General features: G+C 42.9%; 1 protein-coding gene across 5 annotated transcripts in view; it reads right to left on the bottom strand.

Moving 5' to 3' along the window:
* The window catches only part of LOC148514811 (uncharacterized), a 188347-nt gene extending 169544 nt beyond the window's left edge, over positions 1-18803 (bottom strand). For 3 of the 5 annotated variants that reach the window (XM_088480937.1, XM_088480939.1, XM_088480941.1), the window contains exons 1-8: positions 18731-18803; positions 15260-15419; positions 10307-10369; positions 5947-6003; positions 3394-3450; positions 2745-2813; positions 2279-2335; positions 1968-2039 (exon numbers count right to left, since the gene is read on the bottom strand). In XM_088480937.1, the coding sequence (XP_088337063.1) occupies positions 1968-2039; positions 2279-2335; positions 2745-2813; positions 3394-3450; positions 5947-6003; positions 10307-10369; positions 15260-15281 (397 nt within the window). In that variant the 5' untranslated portion in view covers positions 15282-15419; positions 18731-18803. Of the gene's footprint in view, positions 1-1967; positions 2040-2278; positions 2336-2744; positions 2814-3393; positions 3451-5946; positions 6004-10306; positions 10370-15259; positions 15420-16896; positions 16925-18730 lie in introns of those variants that run through there. The other 2 variants (XM_088480938.1, XM_088480940.1) reach the window with 2 other exon arrangements.
* Between the last annotated feature and the right edge of the window lie 1152 nt (positions 18804-19955).

Genomic DNA, 19955 nt, shown 5'->3' with positions numbered 1-19955 from the left:
AATCCTGCTGCAGGTGAAGCTTTATAGGTGCACTGCTACATCTAGAGCTAGTGAGCAATACTGCATAATTATTGTGTATCGTCATGGCAGCCATTGGATACACACCAGGATAACAGTGGCACAACGGGATCGGTAACGTAACCCTTCATCAACGAACGGGACAAATCAGATTTGTCATTCCCCTTCCTCATGAGGCTACACCCCATTTTTGGATGCATGTCTTATGTCCCTATTAGAAAAATGGGCGGGCGCCAATGATTTTCCTGTCCCAGGTCACCAAAAAGTCTAGTTACGGCTCTACACTGTAACATAAGTGGGCCTTAGTACCAATTCAAATAAAAAAAAAACATATTTACTAACTCGATTCCTAAACCTAAATCTCTATACTAATACAAAGAAATACAGAAACTCTATTTTGTGAGCACTCTTATATCAAATATTATTACTTAAAACATAGCTTTAATTGGCATATTAATGCCTATATAACTCACAGTATGGACAAACAACAATAAACAACATAGTACAACATAAAACATATATTACCGATTACTTATGTGTTTTAAACAATCGGGAGAGAAAAAACATGTGCCTCTTTTTGATATGCTTCAGTGAGATAATGAATTTGGTTAGTAAATAAGCCTCGAATTGGCATAAGAGCAAGGTATGTTCCTAATAGTGGCAAAATATAACAATCATTCATAACTATCATGTACAGCTATAATGGGTAAATTGAGCTGGTACTAGTTTGTATAATGACATCATATGAGATAAACAACATATATTACCATATTGGCCGAATATCCAATAATGCCTTGGAATATCAGGAAAGTCAGGGGTAGAGACACTGTTACACTAAATTCTACTGCTCCTCACTTAGCATATAGCCATCAATGAGGAGTGAGAGATTATTCGGGAGCAGTTGCCCCCTAGAAACAGTGTAACCTCAACATTACTCACTCCTCATTGATGGCTATATGCTAAGTGAGGAGCAGTAGAATTTAGTGTAACAGTGTCTCTACCCCTGACTTTCCTGATATTCCAAGGTGTTACTTATACCTACAGGCTTTATTGGATATTCGGCCAATATGGTGATATATGTTGTTTATCTCATATGATGTCATTATACAAACTAGTACCAGCTCAATTTACCCATTATAGCTGTACATGATAGTTATGAATGATTGTTATATTTTGCCACTATTAGCAATATACCTTGCTCTTATGCCAATTTGAGGCTTATTTACTAACCACATTCATTATCTCACTGAAGCATATCAAAAAGAGGCACATGTTTTTTCTCTCCCGATTAATTGTTTAAAACACATAAGTAATCGGTAATATATGTTTTATGTTGTACTATGTTGTTTATTGTTGTTTGTCCATACTGTGAGTTATATAGGCATTAATATGCCAATTAAAGCTATGTTTTAAGTAATAATATTTGATATAAGAGTGCTCACAAAATAGAGTTTATTTTTTCTTTATTTTTGATATCACTGTTCTACTTTAGTGAGCACCACCGCAACTTGAGATATATATATATACATTTATTGTTCATAATAGATTACAATACAATAGCAGTCCCTTCTATCGTTATAGTCATAATATTGTCGGTGCATCGATTCCTCCTACTTTCCCTTTCCCTTTACGAAAATACAAAGAAATACAGCACTGTACTGTAACTGAGAAATAAAGCATTAATCGTAGCCATAACCATACTGTAAACATAAACTTTAAAATAAAATAATAAAGTACAGAATTAATTATTATTACTATCAGAATGCATCACAATGGCCAGGGCAAGGTCCCAGTTACAATAGTCATTATTACAGGTAGGATGCATCACAATGGCCCCAGCCAGGTCCTAGGTAATCATTATTACAGGACAGGACAAACACAGCATTAATCTTAGTTGTAACCATACAAGAAACTTAAACTTGTTGACAATAATAAGGTACAGTACATACCGCTTGCAGCTGCCTCACTTAGACCCGCTGCTTCATCCTGGTTACTCTGGGGCATGTTGAGCGTGTCTGGCTCTGTGTAAAAAATACACACTGTACTGTAAGTGGGCCTCAGTCAATACCAATCAAACAAAAAAAAAAACAGTCCTAACTCGATTCCAGAACCTAAATCTCTGTATCAATGAAAAGAAATACAGCACTGTGCTGTAACTGAGAAATACGGCATTAATCTTAGGGATAAACATATTGTAAACGTACATTTAAAAAAAATAATAATCACAATGGCCCCAGCTACTGTACAGTACATACAGTACCTATCTTAGGTATCTCCAATGGAGCGGCCTTCTTCTCCTGTACAGGCCTGTGTGGTTCTGTGTAAAAAATACACACTGTACTGTAAGTGGGCCTTAATACCAATTCAAACAAAAAACATAGTCCTAACTCCATTCCTAAACCTAAATCTCTGTACCAATACAAAGAAATATAGCACTGTACTGTAACTGAGAAATACAGCATTTATCCTAGCCCTAACTATACTGTAAACATACATTTAAAATAAAACAAAAATGTACAGAAATCATTATTACTACCAGAATGCATCACAGTGGCCAGGGCAAGGTCCCAGGTACAACAGTCATTATTATAGGTAGGATGCATCACAATGGCCCCAGCCAGATCCTAGATAATCATTATTTCAGGAGAAATACAGCATTAATCTTAGCCCCCTAACCATACTGTAAAAAACATAAACTTTTGAAAATAATACGGTACAGTACATACCTCTTGCAGATGCCTCCCGACCCGCTGTTTCATCCTGGTTCCTCTGGGGCCTGTGGAGCGTTTGTCGCTCTGTGTAAAAAATACACATTATACTGTAAATGGGCCTCGATACCAATTCAAACAAAAAAAAACAGTCCCAACTCAGGGCCTGATTCAGACCCGCTCGCAAGCGGGTCGATGGTGGCCCAGTGCGCATGTGCACGACGGAGCCGGCTCCGTCGTGCGCATGCGCGAGACCCGGATAGCGACGGGCAAACCGTCGCTCCGGGTCTCGTACCAAAGGTGGCGTGTTGTCGTTGTTGAGTGACAGCACGCCCACTTTGGTGGGTGGGCCGGGGGCGTGGCTGCCCAGACGGAGGCATTCCCATGAGAACTCCTACCGTTTGGGGCCGGCCCCACTGACATCACATGTGATGTCAGTGGAGAGATTCCAGCTCTGTTAGAGCCGAAATCTCTCTGGTCCCAGGTACAGCAGTCATTACTACAAGCAGGATGCATCACAATAGCCCCAGCCAGGTCCCAGGTACAGCAGTCATTACTACAAGCAGAATGCATCACAATAGCCCCAGCCAGGTCCCAGGTACAGCAGTCATTACTACAAGCAGGATGCATCACAATAGTCCCAGCTACTGTACAGTACATACAGTACCTTTCTTAGGTAGCTCCAATGGAGCGGCCTTCTTCTCCTTTACAGACTTGTGTGGTTCTGTGTAAAAAATACACACTGTACTGTAAGTGGTCCTTAATACCAATTCAAATAAAAACATAGTCCTAACTCCATTCCTAAACCTGAATCTCTACTAATACAAATAAATATAGCACTGTACTATAACTGAGAAATACAGCATTAATCTTAGGGCTAAACATACTGTAAACGTACATTTTTTAAAATAATAAAGTTTTGTACCGTAGTCATGAGTACAAGCAGAATGCATCATAATGACCCCACCCAGATCCCATGTCATCATTATTACTGTACAGGTAGCTTGCATCAATATTGCAAGATTAAGGTACTGGGTACTGATAAATCTGTTATTAAGCTATATATATAAGACTCCATTTTGTAACAAGATGGATGATCTGTGGCTGTAAAGTTATTCATAAATTTTGAATTGCAGATTATAGAGTGATCTTTGCTAGTCTGAGTTTCTGAAGACCTTAGCTTCAGCTGATGTGTTCTAACCAATATTTACTGCAAAATGTATTTATTTATATATAATCAGTTAATTTGGAGCTGTGCACCTGTATTTCTTCTTTGTGTATATATCAATGGTCTCCACAGGTAGCACCAATTATATATATATATATATATATATATATATATATATATATATATATATATGTCCAGAATGTGCAGTCTGAGATCCATTTTCTTTGTGTTCTAACCAAGATAAGCTTATGAATAGAATATGTATTCTAAACTGTTATGCCTGTCTCCCATAACTCCCATCCTATGACTCCCCTTACTAACCTTGGAGAACAATAGATGCTTGTACTTACTGATACTATGCCTGTTACATTTTTGAGAACAACCTCCTTGTAAGAAACGCTATAAGATTTGTGTACCTTTTGAATAATACAACAGAAATGCTTGAACACTGACAGGGTTTGGTCTTAGTGTTATTCTCTGTCTATCAGCTGGTAAACCTTAAAAGAGACATCTCGATCAGGAGGTCTGACACACGATAATGAGCTTTGGCTGGTGATTACAGAAGATTAATTGTGATCTATCACTTGGAGGTTCCCATATCGAGATTTCCTGTGCTGATCTGTGGGTGTACACGTCAGGAGTGACCGGGACAGTGGATTCTAGCTTTAACCCCGGGATGAGTAGTTTTGCTCAAGCTGGACTGCACTGTTTTGGGAAACGTCCGTGTCTGCCTGAGGATTCAGTTACGGATATCTATGTATCTCAGACTCTTGTTTTTGTTTTTTTTTGTTTCAGGTTTTGGGTTTTGTTTTATGAAATGACATGTCTAATGAATCTTTAAAAATGTATACAGACTATAGTCCTTATAGATTTACCAATGAGAAATGCAAATGTCTTATTGTGTTTAACAGTCTGATAACACTGCACAACAATGAAAATGTTTCCGATGTGAAAATAGTTACTTCTAATTGATGTCAGCATGCAAAGAATGAATATGACATTTAAAACTCTCAGTTAGCTCTGAGTCCCGAGATATAGCCCATTTATGACGATGTAGGGGTATTCCTAGTGACGTGGGCAGAATGGAGAGAATCTTACCAGCAATCTGCGTTCCGCGCAGAGGGGGCGGGGCCTAATGACCCAATTAAATGAATCAGTTATTTGTCCCCTCCCCTATTCAAATATATGCGATTCACGGGATTACCCACACAAGATAACTGTGGTGCACTGAGTGACAAGCATAGGGAGCGATTCCACCAAGACATTTCAGCAATGGAACAAAGATATCAGGGCAGGTGATCACTACTGTTGGACAGTGACAAGAGATGCCCCAGAAGAGGAGTACAAGCGACAAGCAAAGAGAAAGCACCCCCATGAATTGGCCACTATATTACATAGTACTTTCCTATGCTGTATGTTTGTTTCGTATGATGTATGTTTGTTTCCTATGCTGTAGGTTTGTTTCGTTTGCTGTATGTTTGTTTCGTTTTGTGTTCCATTTGTGATTGATTGAATTAAAACAACTGTTATTTATTTTCTATCAAGAAAATATCAGATTATTTTAAAATGGCTTTTCACTATGACTATATTACTAATGTACATACAGTATAGTGCAAGTAGTGTAGCTCAAAGAATAGAGCTAGTAAAAACATTCTGAAATCATTTTAGTTTTTCTTGACCTCAAATTAGTAATATATGACTATTTTTAGAAAGGAAAAAAATTTAAAGTATTAATTTGTTGTACGGTGTAATTGGTTTCCTTAATTAACATAAGTATTGTCCTTTGAACACTGACAGGGTTTGGTCTTAGTGTTATTTCTCTGTCTATCAGCTGGTAAACCTTAACATAGATATCTCGATCAGGAAGTCTGACACACAATAATGAGCTTTGGCTGGTGATTACAGATGATTAATTGCGATCTATCAGTACAGTAATCATTATTACAAGCAGAATGCATTACAATAGCCCCAGCCAGGTCCCAGGTACAGTAGTCATTACTACAAGCAGGATGCATCACAATGGCCCCAGCTATTGTACACTACATACAATACCTCTCTTAGGTGACTCCAATGAAGCGGCCTTCTCCTCCTTTACAGACTTGTGTGGTTCTGTGTAAAAAATACACACTGTACTGTAAGTGGGCCTTAATATCAATACGAACTAAAAAAAAGTAAAAGTCCTAACTCGATTTCTAAACCTAAATCTCTGTATCAAAGAAATGTAGCACTGTACTGTAACATACATATAGCATTAATCTTAGAACTGACCATACTATAAATGTAAACTTTTTAAAATAATAAACTACTGTATAGTAATCATGATTACAAGCAGAATGCATCACAATGGCCCCACCCAGATCCCATGTCATCATTATTACGGTACAGGCATCACTATGGCCAGAGCAAGGTCCCAGGTACAAATGTCATTATTACAGGTAGGAAGCCTCACAAAGACCCCAGCCAGATCCAGGGTAGTTATTTTTACAGACAGGATTCAACACAATGGCCCCACCTAGGTTCCAGGTAGTCATCATTATAGGGAGGGCCGGCGCCAACAGTGGCGTAACTGTAAATTTTGCTCCCCCCTGCCAAAAAAGTTTTAGACCCCCCCCAGCCATAAATTACACACCCAAAGATGACGTTTAAGGTGTGTGGTTTCATGATACAGTAATGTCCCTTATGACACAATAAGTAATACCCCTTATAACACATTATGCCACACCGTAATGCCCTTATAACAAATTATGCCACACCTTAATGCCCCTATAACACGTATTATGCCACACCATAATGCCCTTACACATTATGCCACAAAATAATGCCACGTATAACACATAATGACACACAGTAATGCCTGGGGTAGGTTTAGGGCACCCGGGGGGGACATAGGGTTAGGCACCCCCCGGGAGGGTTAGGCTAGAGGGAGGGAGGATTAGGGTTAGGCACCCTGGGGGGGGGACTTAGGGTTAGGCACCCACCCGGGGGACTTAGGTTTAGGCAGCGGGGAAGGGGGGGACTTAGGGTTAGGCACTTAGAGGGGGGATTTGGGTTAGGCACTTGGGGGGGAGGTTAGGGTTAGGCACCCCTAAGGAGGGTTAGGGGGGTTAGGTTAGGTTAGACAATACTTACCTATCCTAGGTTTCCAGTGCTGTCGGGCTTCCGCTGCTCTGAACTCTGCTGATGTCGGGCTGCCGCTGACGGGAATCGAACCGTGCGGCCGGCAGTATTTCATACCGATTCCTGTAATTGAGCCCATATACCGTGTACCCTGTAGTTGAGCCCATATGCCGTGTCACCTGTAGCTGAGCCCATATGCCAAGCCCCCGGGAATTGAGCCCATATGCCATGCCACTTGTAATTGAGCCCATATGCCATGCCCCCTGTTATTGAGCCCATATGCCATGCCCCCTGTTATTGAGCCCATATGTCATGCCCCCTGTTATTGAGCCCATATGCCATGCCCCTTGTAATTGAGCCCATGTGCCATGCCCACTGTAGTTGAGCACATATACCGTGTCCCCTGTAGTTGTGCCCATATGCCGTGTCCCCTGTAGCTGAGCCCATATGCCGTGCCCCCTGTAGTTGAGCCCCCACCCCCCAGCTGCCTAGGGGTGCCGGCCACTTTAGTGTACCGCTCACCGCCCATAATGACAGGCAGAGTTTTACCAATGGCCCCATGTAAAGTTTGTGCAGTGGACTTTACAGCGCGAGTACACTTACTGACACACAACACACATTGGGTAAGGGGGGGGGCAATAGGCTAAATTCTGCCTAGGGCCCTGGGAAAACCTTGCACCGGCCCTGATTATAGGCAGGATGCATTACTATGTCTAGATCTAGGTCCCAGGTACAGTAGTCATCATTATAGGCAGGATGCATTACTATGTCTAGATCTAGGTCCCAGGTACAGTAGTCATCATTAGAGGCAGGATGCATTACTATGTCTAGATCTAGGTCCCAGGTACAGTAGTCATCATTAGAGGCAGGATGCATTACTATGTCTAGATCTAGGTCCCAGGTACAGTAGTCATCATTATAGGCAGGACGCATTACTATGTCTAAATCTAGGTCGCAGGTACAATAGTCATCATTATAGGCAGGACGCATTACTATGTCTAGATCTAGGTCCCAGGTATAGTAGTCATCATTATAGGCAGGATGCATTACTATGTCTAGATCTAGGTCGCAGGTACAGTAGTCATCATTAGAGGTAGGATGCATTACTATGTCTAGATCTAGGTCCCAGGTACAGTAGTCATCATTAGAGGTAGGATGCATTACTATGTCTAGATCTAGGTCCCAGGTACAGTAGTCATCATTATAGGCAGGATGCATTACTATGTCTAGATCTAGGACCCAGGTACAGTAGTCATCATTAGAGGTAGGATGCATTACTATGTCTAGATCTAGGTCCCAGGTACAGTAGTCATCGTTAGAGGCAGGATGCATTACTATGTCTAGATCTAGGTCCCAGGTATAGTAGTCATCGTTAGAGGCAGGATGCATTACTATGTCTAGATCTAGGTCCCAGGTATAGTAGTCATCATTAGAGGCAGGATGCATTACTATGTCTAGATCTAGGTCCCTGGTACAGTAGTCATCATTATAGGCAGGATGCATTACTATGTCTAGATCTAGGTCCCTGGTACAGTAGTCATCATTATAGGCAGGGTATATTGCTATGTCTAGATCTAGGTCCCAGGTACAGCAGTCATAGTTAGAGACAGGATGCATTACTATGTCTAGATCTAGGTCCCAGGTACAATAGTCATCATTAGAGGCAGGATGCATTACTATATCTAGAACTAGGTCCCAGGTACAGTAGTCATCATTAGAGGCAGGATACATTACTATGTCTAGATCTAGGTCCCAGGTACAGTAGTCATCGTTAGAGGCAGGATGCATTACTATGTCTAGATCTAGGTCCCAGGTACAGTAGTCATCATTAGAGGCAGGATGCATTACTATGTCTAGATCTAGGTCCCAGGTACAGTAGTCATCATTAGAGGCAGGATGCATTACTATGTCTAGATCTAGGTCCCAGGTACAGTAGTCATCATTATAGGCAGGACGCATTACTATGTCTAGATCTAGGTCGCAGGTACAGTAGTCATCATTATAGGCAGGACGCATTACTATGTCTAGATCTAGGTCCCAGGTATAGTAGTCATCATTATAGGCAGGATGCATTACTATGTCTAGATCTAGGTCCCAGGTACAGTAGTCATCATTAGAGGTAGGATGCATTACTATGTCTAGATCTAGGTCCCAGGTACAGTAGTCATCATTATAGGTAGGATGCATTACTATGTCTAGATCTAGGTCCCAGGTACAGTAGTCATCATTATAGGCAGGATGCATTACTATGTCTAGATCTAGGACCCAGGTACAGTAGTCATCATTAGAGGTAGGATGCATTACTATGTCTAGATCTAGGTCCCAGGTACAGTAGTCATCATTAGAGGCAGGATGCATTACTATGTCTAGATCTAGGTCCCAGGTATAGTAGTCATCGTTAGAGGCAGGATGCATTACTATGTCTAGATCTAGGTCCCAGGTATAGTAGTCATCATTAGAGGCAGGATGCATTACTATGTCTAGATCTAGGTCCCAGGTACAGTAGTCATCATTATAGGCAGGGTATATTGCTATGTCTAGATCTAGGTCCCAGGTACAGCAGTCATAGTTAGAGACAGGATGCATTACTATGTCTAGATCTAGGTCCCAGGTACAATAGTCATCATTAGAGGCAGGATGCATTACTATATCTAGAACTAGGTCCCAGGTACAGTAGTCATCATTAGAGGCAGGATACATTACTATGTCTAGATCTAGGTCCCAGGTACAGTAGTCATCGTTAGAGGCAGGATGCATTACTATGTCTAGATCTAGGTCCCAGGTATAGTAGTCATCATTATAGGCAGGATGCATTACTATGTCTAGATCTCGGTCCCAGGTACAATAGTCATTATTAGAGGCAGGATGCATTACTATGTCTAGATCTAGGTCCCAGGTACAGTAGTCATCATTATAGGCAGGATGCATTACTATGTCTAGATCTGGGTCCAAGGTACAATAGTCATCATTAGAGACAGGATATATTACTATGTCTAGATCTAGGTCCTAGGTACAGTAGTCATCATTAGAGACAGGATATATTACTATGTCTAGATCTAGATCCCAGGTACAGTAGTCATTATTAGAGGCAGGATGCATTACTATGTCTAGATCTAGGTCCTAGGTACAGTAGTCATCATTAGAGGCAGGATGCATTACAATGGCCCCACTCAGGTCCCATATCATCACTATTACAGGGAGGATGCATCAGAACGGCCCTAGCCAGCTCCCAGGTAATCATTATTACAGAATATAGAATCATTCCTAGCCCTGACCATAATAGTACAGAACTTACCCTGCACAGGTGGCACCTCCTGAGCAGCCGTCTCCACCAGCTTCTGCTGCCGCTTGTGTTTTTCTGTGTGCAAAATAGACAATGGACTGTAAGTGGCCCTCAACACCAATTCCAACCAAAAAATAAAACATCCTAGTCTGACTATTCCTCACCCTAAACCTGAATACTAAAACAAAAAAATACTGTACAGCACTGTAACAGAGAAATAACATGTGAAAATATGCTAAAATAGTGTATAAAACATGCACACTGTCACATTACTGTATATATAGTACTGTTTTGTAAGTGAACACAGAATTACAGTATTCTTCAGCTATATTTTAATAGTAACCTACAGTACAAGAATACAGTACATACCAATACAGTACATGCAGTACAGGGGTTAGGTATGAAATACCGGTGGCGAAACAGCGGCGGGTTCAAATGCCGACTCCAGAAGCCCGACTATTGAAAATCCTGACGGGACCAGGGATCTTCCGCAAACCCATTGAGGTTGGTGTGTGAAGGGGTAATGGTGTAATAAATGAATTCATATTGCTCTTTACAGCGGGAGTACAGGTGCCAGCAAGCCTGCCCCAGCATGATGGCTCATGGAGAACCAAAAGTACCAGCATTCTGGGACAGTAATGTATTAATGTAATATTACACACACTGACACATCATACTCATCTAGCCCTTGTCTATGCTTGGTTACTCTCTCCTTATAGATAGCCAGAGTCTTGGGAAAGTCAAACACCGCAGTCACATGATCCATACCAGACATGATGTGTACACTATGTACAGCGCTACCCGAGATCTGACAGTTCCCACATGGGTCGCTGCCGTATAGCGCTCTCAGGGAAGGGTTCAGCAAAGGACACAGATGCTATCACAGATGCTATCATGGACAGATATTCTTAGTTGTGTACTGTGGGCCTGATTCAGAGCCACTCGTAAGCAGCCGCTCGTTCGCTCCGAGCGATGTTCGCACATCTGCGCATGCGTATGGGTTGTAGTACGCATGCGCGAACCAGTCAGTGCGGTCGAAAATCGTGTGCTCGTAAAATAGCGAGTGCCTGCTAATTTGAGTGACAGGATGAGGCGTTTGTGGGTGGTAACAGGGGAAAGTGCTTGAAAACGGGGAGTGGAGATCCAAACGCAGGCGTGCTTAAAGGTCAAAACGGGCGTTTTAAGGGTGTGCATAATTAACAAAGCAGCGTCATCGACCACGTCACTTGGTTGTCTTTTAGTCTGAACTGCTCACATGATTGCGGTAGGAAAATGCTACCACAAGCACTGCGAGCAGTTCATACGCCTTTCGATGTACTCGATTAATCAAATAAATAGCGGAGATGACGTATGATTCGAGCGGCCAGGGAGCGTTTCTTCCAAAATAGTGAGCGCATGTTTTGTTCACTCGTTCAGACATAGAGGCGTCAACAGACCGCAAAGAGCGAGCGCTTAATTTAAATAGCCAGCCCCTTTTTCTGAACGAGCGTCCGCAAATAGCGTCCGGCTCTGAATGAGGTCCTGTGTGTACTGTGCACTTGTGTGTGGCTCACAGCCACGTTCTAATTAGTTACACAATTTAATGTTTCCTTATTGCTTTGCTCTGCTGTGGAACTACACAGGGTGGGATGCAGCTAAGTCAGAAATGCTGTCAAAACCCTGAAAATGCCGTTTTCAGGGGTCTGACCGCACTTCTCATATGCACCAAGCTTTGGAGCACCATACATTCTGGGGCTTGGATGCGCTGGTTAACGCCAACTTCAGATGGTATTACCATACAGAAGCTTCTTGGCTTCTATTCGCAGCTCCCTCTCTGGGATGAATCTAATCGGATCCCTCCCAGCACCCCCCGCGGTGTACGTCCTTCTGCGTATGAGCATAAGGACGCCTTAGGGACTTCTGGGTCATAAAGTGACGAAGCGTGGCAGATTACATGGCTTCCATAACACAATGTGTCATCCCGTCCACAGTGTGATTGTGATGGTGAATGAATAGTTACAGTCTGGACTAGACACAGATGAGACCTGAGAGAATTAGACAAAGCAGATGGACCAATAGGTCTTACCAATATTCTGTGTTTCTATGTAAGATGCAGCTGTCACAGTCTGTATTGGGCTGTTTGGGGGCACAATATAAAGACCACCTGTAGGTATAGAACTCTCCCTCTATGTGGACAAAGGGGCTGAGGAGCTCATTCAGACCCAGAAGCTAAGCTGCTGTCAGGGGCCGGGTATGCAAATTCCGCGATCGCACTGTCTGGTGTAAGGACGCCCTCTATGTCTTAGAGAGCGACGGCAGAGTGAGCGCACGCCGGTCTAAAGACGCCCACCTTTCTTTCTTAGCACTCGTCATCTCCAGGAAGTGTATGATTAATCAGAACCATCGAAAGCCATTGGAACAGCTTGCAGCCCTTGAGGTAGACCCTACCCCACCGCAAGCACTGCGATCACTGCAGGCTGAAATACAACCAGGTGACGTGTACAATGACGCCTCCATGCTAATTATGCACACCCATAAAACACCATTTTGACACCCAGATACGCCTGTGTTCGCAGCACCACTGGCTTGCGCACAGCGATGCAGACGCATGCGCAGACGTGCGACTATCGGCCATAGGGGTCGTCCACCGCTTAGCGAGCGGGGCTGAATCGGCCCCGATTCTGTAAGTATCGTAATTGCAAAGCTGCACTCAGGCTATAGATATGATGTATGCTTTGCAATTGCGACCCTTGCAGATATGGTAATGCAGCATCGGTTAATCTGCGTACCATCGGCCGACAGCGGTGACCCACAGGGTCCCGCAGCCAGCCACCGCAGTTAAGAAGAAGAGGTCAGGAAATCTTCGTCACCCGACGGAGATCCTGGCCTCTTCCCTCCCCCCCAATGGCGGCAACACCCCTCCGCTTCGGGTAACGGAGGCTGTCGCCGCCCCCTGCCCACCCCTAAATGGCAGCAGACTGTCAATCTTATCAGATAGGGTAGGTAGTTTTATACTGCGCTGTGTCCCTGTAAGCAACTCAGTACTATTAGATTTTGACAGGGTTTTGAGAGATAACTGAGCACTGAGTATTTAGGCTGATTGGTTCCTGCTGAATGGCAAGGTATGTGTTAATGTACAAAAATAAAAAATAAAAATAATAAAATATAAAAACAATAAAAACAAATTAAACCAATACTAGTAAATAATAATAATAATAATAATAAGGATGGGAAGGGAAAAAACAATGGAGAGTTAATCCTCTTCCTTCTAACTCTCCATTGTTTTTTCACAGATATCGCCTGTTTACCTTCCTCTCCCGGAGTGGCCCGCTGTCCCCATACACTAGTATCACAGATATCTCATGCTTATCTTCCTCTCCCAAATTGGCGCGCTGTCCCCATACACTAGTATCACAGATATCTCCTGCTTACCTTCCTCTCCCGGAATTGCCCGCTGTCCTCATACACTAGTGTCACAGATATCTCCTGCCTACCTTTCTCTCCCGGAATGGCCGCTGTCCCCATACACTAGTATCACAGATATCTCCTGCTTTCCTTCCTCTGGCGGAATGGCCGCTGCCCCCATACACTAGTATCACAGATATCTCCTGCTTATCTTTCTCTCCCAGAATGGCCCATTGTCCCCATACACTAGTATGGGGACAAAATTAATCAAGCTTCAAAAATACAATATTTTCAGAATTTGCGGGAGCATTCACTATCTTCAGATGGTGAGTACTTCCTCTGCCTGCTCCTTCCCTATGGGAAGCAGTCCCAGGTTGTGAAAAAGGATCCCCCCTCCCCTGTTCGGCTCCTTCCACCGGATGTCCGGGCTGTTGTGCGCATGTCTCAATGCTCCGAAAGGAGCAGTGAAAAGATTCACTGCTCCAAAAGGAGCAGTGAAAAATCTTGTGGAGACAGCTGATTTTGGGATCAGCTGTCTCCAAGCTGGAGCAATGGTGAATTGCTCCAGTCGAGTAGGAACTGTTAGGATGCGGCCTAGGATTGGCCATTACTCACCGCAGCGCCAGCTTCCCCTGATCCCTCGGGTGGTCAGACACCAGGTGCAGCGCCGTGTGATGCGCTGAGTATTATACTTAGTGCCATGTGGACATCCATGTGCTGCGCTGTGCCTTGGTTGCCGTCATGGACGCAGCCATGGCAGTCCACATCACCTGATTATACTTGACCAAATGGTAGCATGGTGTTGGTCAGCTGACGCTGTCCACCAATAAAATGCTACCTTAGGGTATAAAGCCTGTCTCCGGACAGAAGGAAGTTGCCCTGTGTATTGCTGATACCCCATTCCAGGTTCCCTACGTGATCTCCTCGAGAATCAAGTGCCAAAACCTTGTGTAACAGTGCGTCCTAACACCTTGCCTGTGTGCGTTGTACTACCACCTGCTGACACTGCTGTGCATCTTACACCACTCCTCCAGTGTGAGCAGCTTGTGCCATACTGTGGATCTACAGTGCCTCAAGCACTTCCCCCTTACTCATACGAGTACTACTTCTCAGTACTTCTTGTAGAAGTAAACCTCCAGGGCCACCAGTTATTTGTCTCTATTCCCACAGTATCAGACATCTGTGCAAAGGGCCGCGACCTGCCAGCTGGGTGCAGCTTAAAGCCATATCCCGCTTGGAGGGGTCATTGGTGAACACCTCCCAGTTGGTTAGACTCTGCGCCTTTGGACAGGTCTCGTCAACGTTTGATGGTTGTGGATGAGGAGGTTATATATCCAAACCCCACATCTACGGCTCCTCTTATCCAGGGACCTCAGCTTCCATCCCCTCAGCAGGGGATTCCTCCACAGCGAACGTGACAGGAACGTTAATTAAATAACATGTTGAATAGAGTCCTTGGTCCTCAATGTAGCACTACAATATGGTAACAATATAGATACACAGGGACTTGGCAGCAGAAACTTTAAAATAAATCTTATTTTCCTCCTTGAGAACCTGAGACTCATATCCCATAATACTGACCTGTGACCGGATCTTTCTTCATGTCCCTTCTTCACCTTATGAACCTTCCTTGGTCTCTGTGACTTGCTTCCTCCTTCAGTGTCTCTACACCTCTGATGTGACCTGCAGGGCACGGGGAGGCCGGGGGTGCTTGTGGTGTGAGCACAGGATCAGCTATTCCCTGCAATAGGTAAGAAGCCCACATAGACACTGTCACTTTACATTACTGACATACTCAGAAATGATATATAGTCAGGGAGCAGACATCGGACATGACAGATTTGAGCTCCATCTCGCTACACTGGGAAAAGGGCTAATAACAATACAAGTGCTTTGTGTCATGAAAGTGAATGGCATAAATGTAATCTGCTTGTATTCCAGGAGCAGGGCTTCCTTAATCCTGCCCCTAATTGCACTATTTAAAGCGAACAGACAACCGAAGCACCGTGCTACTGTACCCCAACTACTAAATGCCACTATGCCACAGCATTAAAAAAATGCCCCCTCCTATACCAGACCAGTCAGCTCCCACTTAAACCCGATAAGGGTTTTATCCTGAACAGCTGATCCCATATTAGCAAAGTCATCTGCAAAGTTATCTATACCCAAAAGTCTTGTTATAACATAATGATAGTGTGTCCTATGTACTCCCGGCTATAGGGAAACAGCATCCTACATGGGACTAAACAGAGCAGCACATGAACACAGCATAGCACCCATGTGTCAGGAGGGCAGTGGGGCTGGGGGGGGGAAGAAAGACCGCATAGGGAACCATTGGCTAGAACAGAGCTGATATAGGTTCGTGTCCTAAAAAGTAATAAAAGAAAATAAGGATGTGAGTAGATAAAAGTGAGAATACATCACCTGTTATTTTTTCCCCCCCAAATGTCTTTATGGTGCCTGCATACTGCATATACGTGTGTGTGTGTGTGTGTGTGTGTGTGTGTGTGTGTGTGTGTGTGTGTGTGTGTGTGTGTGTGTGTGTCAGTAGGGACTGTAGACTGTAAGCTCCACTGATTCCACAAGTGCCAAAGGGCAGGCATGCTGGCACCTGTAGTTCAACGGTAAAAACAATAGTTTCTAATTATATCCACTACTATTATCCCCATACCCACTGCTCATGGGGTGCGGAGAAGAGCCCTGGGATTCAGCTTAAGCCTGGAGTACTCGGGAGAGGGGGGACCTAACATGATAGGTAGAAGATATTAGTTGCTAAGACCAACTTCTCCACTTGTCCACTTCCCAGCTCTTTGGAAGCTTTGATACATCTCCCCCATATGCGATGGTGGCCACGGAAGACTGAAACACCCGGCCTGTCTAGACGAGCTGAGGAACTGGCAGGGGAGGGACAGCCCAAACATCTGGGGCACAGTCCAGGAACTAATAAAGGTCCTACCATGTCACCTGGGGGCAAGATCAAAGCTACAGCACGTCTAGTAAGTGGCCGGGAGCAGAAGACAAACAAAGTAACTTAAGCTAGATGCAAAATTAAAAACTGAAAGAAACAAAAACAGGACAAAGATAGAGAAGGCAAGGAGATAAAAACTCATCAAGAAAAAGCATCTCAGAGAGAAACGAGAAAGAAGAGAATAGAAGAAGATAGCACAAAAACCACCAAAGAGATATCAGCCAGGGAAATGCACTATACAATAACTCACAATTAGAGCACAGAGCGGTGTACCTCTCTCTTCATTAATCCGGAAACGTATGCCTCACACTCCTAAAGGGGGAGCTAATCCCTCCCCATGTCATCAAGACCAATTACTGCCCAGTACACCTGTCACTCCTATAAACACATCCAATCCAAAGGGGACAACCAACCCTAATGCACTCTCGTCATGACTGCCTAATAATTCTCCATCTGATTGCTATCCCTCCAACCACATTAATGTATAAATGATTTAATTATGGTAGATTAATGAGCTATTTATTCATTTGTATTGGCTCAATGGGACACATGGAATAATGTGGTGATGATGGTGAATGAATATTAACAGTCTGGACTAGACACAGATGAGACCTGAAAGACAAAGCAGATGGACCCATTGGTCTTAATATGCCACCAATATTCTGTGTTTCTGTGTAAGATGCAGGTGTCACAGTCTGTATTGGGCTGTTTGGGGGCAAAATATAAAGACAACCTGTAGTATATAATGCTCCCTCTTTGTGGTCACAATGTTGCACTCATTGCTTCTCTATATATCCCCTATAGTTCCTGGAAGGTTAGTCCTGTTACAGCCTCTAATGTACTAAATCTGTACTGTATGTGCTCAACGAAACAGTGCAATATGGTAACAATATACTGTAACAATGCAATATGGTAACAATATAATGTAACAATGCAATATGGTAACAATATACTGTAACAATGCAATATAGTATCAATATTCTGTAACAATACAATATGGTAACAATAACAATGCAATATAGTAACAATATACTGTAATAATATAACATGGCAACAATATAGTGTAACAATGCAATATAGTAACAATATACTGTAACAATGCAATATGTTAACAATATACTATAACAATGCAATATAATAACAATATACTGTAACAATACAACATGGTAACAGTATACTGTAAAAATACAATATGGTAACAGTATAATGTAACAATGCAATATGGTAACATTATACTATAACAATGCAATATAGTAACAATATACTGTAACAATACAACATAGTAACAGTATACTGTAAAAATACAATATGATAACAATATAATGTAACAATGCAATATGGTAACATTATACTATAACAATGCAATATAGTAACAATATACTGTAACAATACAACATGGTAACAGTATACTGTAAAAATGCGATATGGTAACAATATAATGTAACAATGCAATAGGGTAACAATATACTATAACAATGCATTATAGTAACAATATACTGTAACAATACAACAAGGTAAAAGTATACTGTAAAAATACAATATGGTAACAATATACTGTAACAATGCAATATGGTAACAATATACTGTAAAAATACAATATGGTACAATATACTGTAACAATACAATATGGTAACAATATACTGCAAGGATGCAATATGGTAACAATATAGATACACAGTGAGTTGGCAGCAGTGACTTTTGCAAAATCATATTTTCCACCATGAGAATAGAGAAACTGGGAGCGATTCAATTGTTTTTTGAGTTGTCCTTTTTTATGGGTGCCCGACTAAACAATTCAGTTATTGCTCCATTTGGGTGATAGCTGCCGGTGCCAACATTTCTGCTCGCAACCTTAGGAGGGTGTGAGCAAAAATGTGTGATAAACCTGTGGCTAGGGCATCCAAACATTAGTTTGAGCAGCCCAACTAGGACTTTTAGTCTTTGTTTAGTTGTTTTGCATGGCTGAACCTGGTCTAATTGAGCGTGAAGACTGCAATAATGAACAATTGAATTACAACCTGTTAATTATCACCACCCACAAAACATTTGCATTGCCCCTGTGACTCATATCCCGTTATACTGACCTGTGATGGGGTCTTTCATAATGTCCCTTCATGAACTTTCTGTGGTCTCTGATACTTGCTTCCTTCTTCAAAGTCTATGTAGCTGTAATGCGACCTGCAGGTTGCAGGGAGTCGAGGTGTTCTTGTGACGTGAACACAGGATCAGGTATTTCCTGAAATTGGTATGTAGTCCACATAGACATGGTTACTTTACATTACTGATGTTTTTGACAAATATATATTGCAATAGTGATGAAGCTTAAAGGAAGAATCTCTGATAGCAGCTGAAACACCATGCCATATACAGGAATCTGCTTACTCAATATCTATCAGTTACATATGTGCAGTCTACGTTATACAAGTCACAGTCATTCACAATACCAGCTTTGAGAAGCTGATTAATGGGGTGAGTGATTAAAGGTAGAAGTATTATTCCAGCCAGGGATGGACTGAGGCTGTACAACAGCCATTGGCAGTCCACCCTGTGCATGCACACACATTCACATAGGGGGCGTGGTTTAGTTTCAAGGGGGCATGTCGTAAGTCATGGGGGCCTGGCCTTATGGCACGCTCCCCTCTCTTCCCGGCCCACTGCCACCACACCTTCCCTCCCCCAGAGCTGATACCCTGTATCCGGTGATGTTGGGTGGAGGGTGGGGGTCCTTCCACCTTCCTCGAACTGGCCCAGAGACAATCAGCCCTTCTGGCAAATGCCAGAAGTGCCAGATGGCCAATCCGGCACTGACTCCAGCCAGGCATAACTAGTTCCTACACCCTTATCGCCTATGGCGTAAGTGTGATGAAAGTTTCACCCAATAATAAAACACACAAAAGTAGACAATGTTAAAAAGAAACTCAGATTTATGTGCTTACCTGTTAAATCCTTTTCTTTGATACGTGACACTGGCTTTACAGTTGGTATAGGTTGGTGAGTAGGAGTCTGGACACCAATTTTTTACCAATCAGCCCCTGCTCCCTCACCCATATGACCCACTCCAAGCCACAGGCAACTCAGTTAAGTTAGCAAGCCTAAAGCATGGAGCATGAAGGAGGAGAAGGAAAACCGACTCACATACAGGTCCAAACACACAGCAGATGCGGACAGGAGAACCTGAAGCAGAGCAGAGCCACCGGAAGCCAGGTGTGTCAGGGTGGGCACCCTGTGTCCCCTATGGAATCGAAGAAAAGGATTTATCAGGTAAGCACATAAATATCCTTTACTTCTTCGTCCATAAGGGACACAGGC

This window comes from Taudactylus pleione, unplaced genomic scaffold, assembly GCF_031769625.1.
Source record: "Taudactylus pleione unplaced genomic scaffold, aTauple2 ptg000258l, whole genome shotgun sequence".
Lineage (NCBI taxonomy): Eukaryota > Metazoa > Chordata > Amphibia > Anura > Myobatrachidae > Taudactylus > Taudactylus pleione.
The sequence above is the reverse complement of the archived record's forward strand: the minus strand, read 5'-3'. Positions and strand labels throughout refer to the sequence as shown.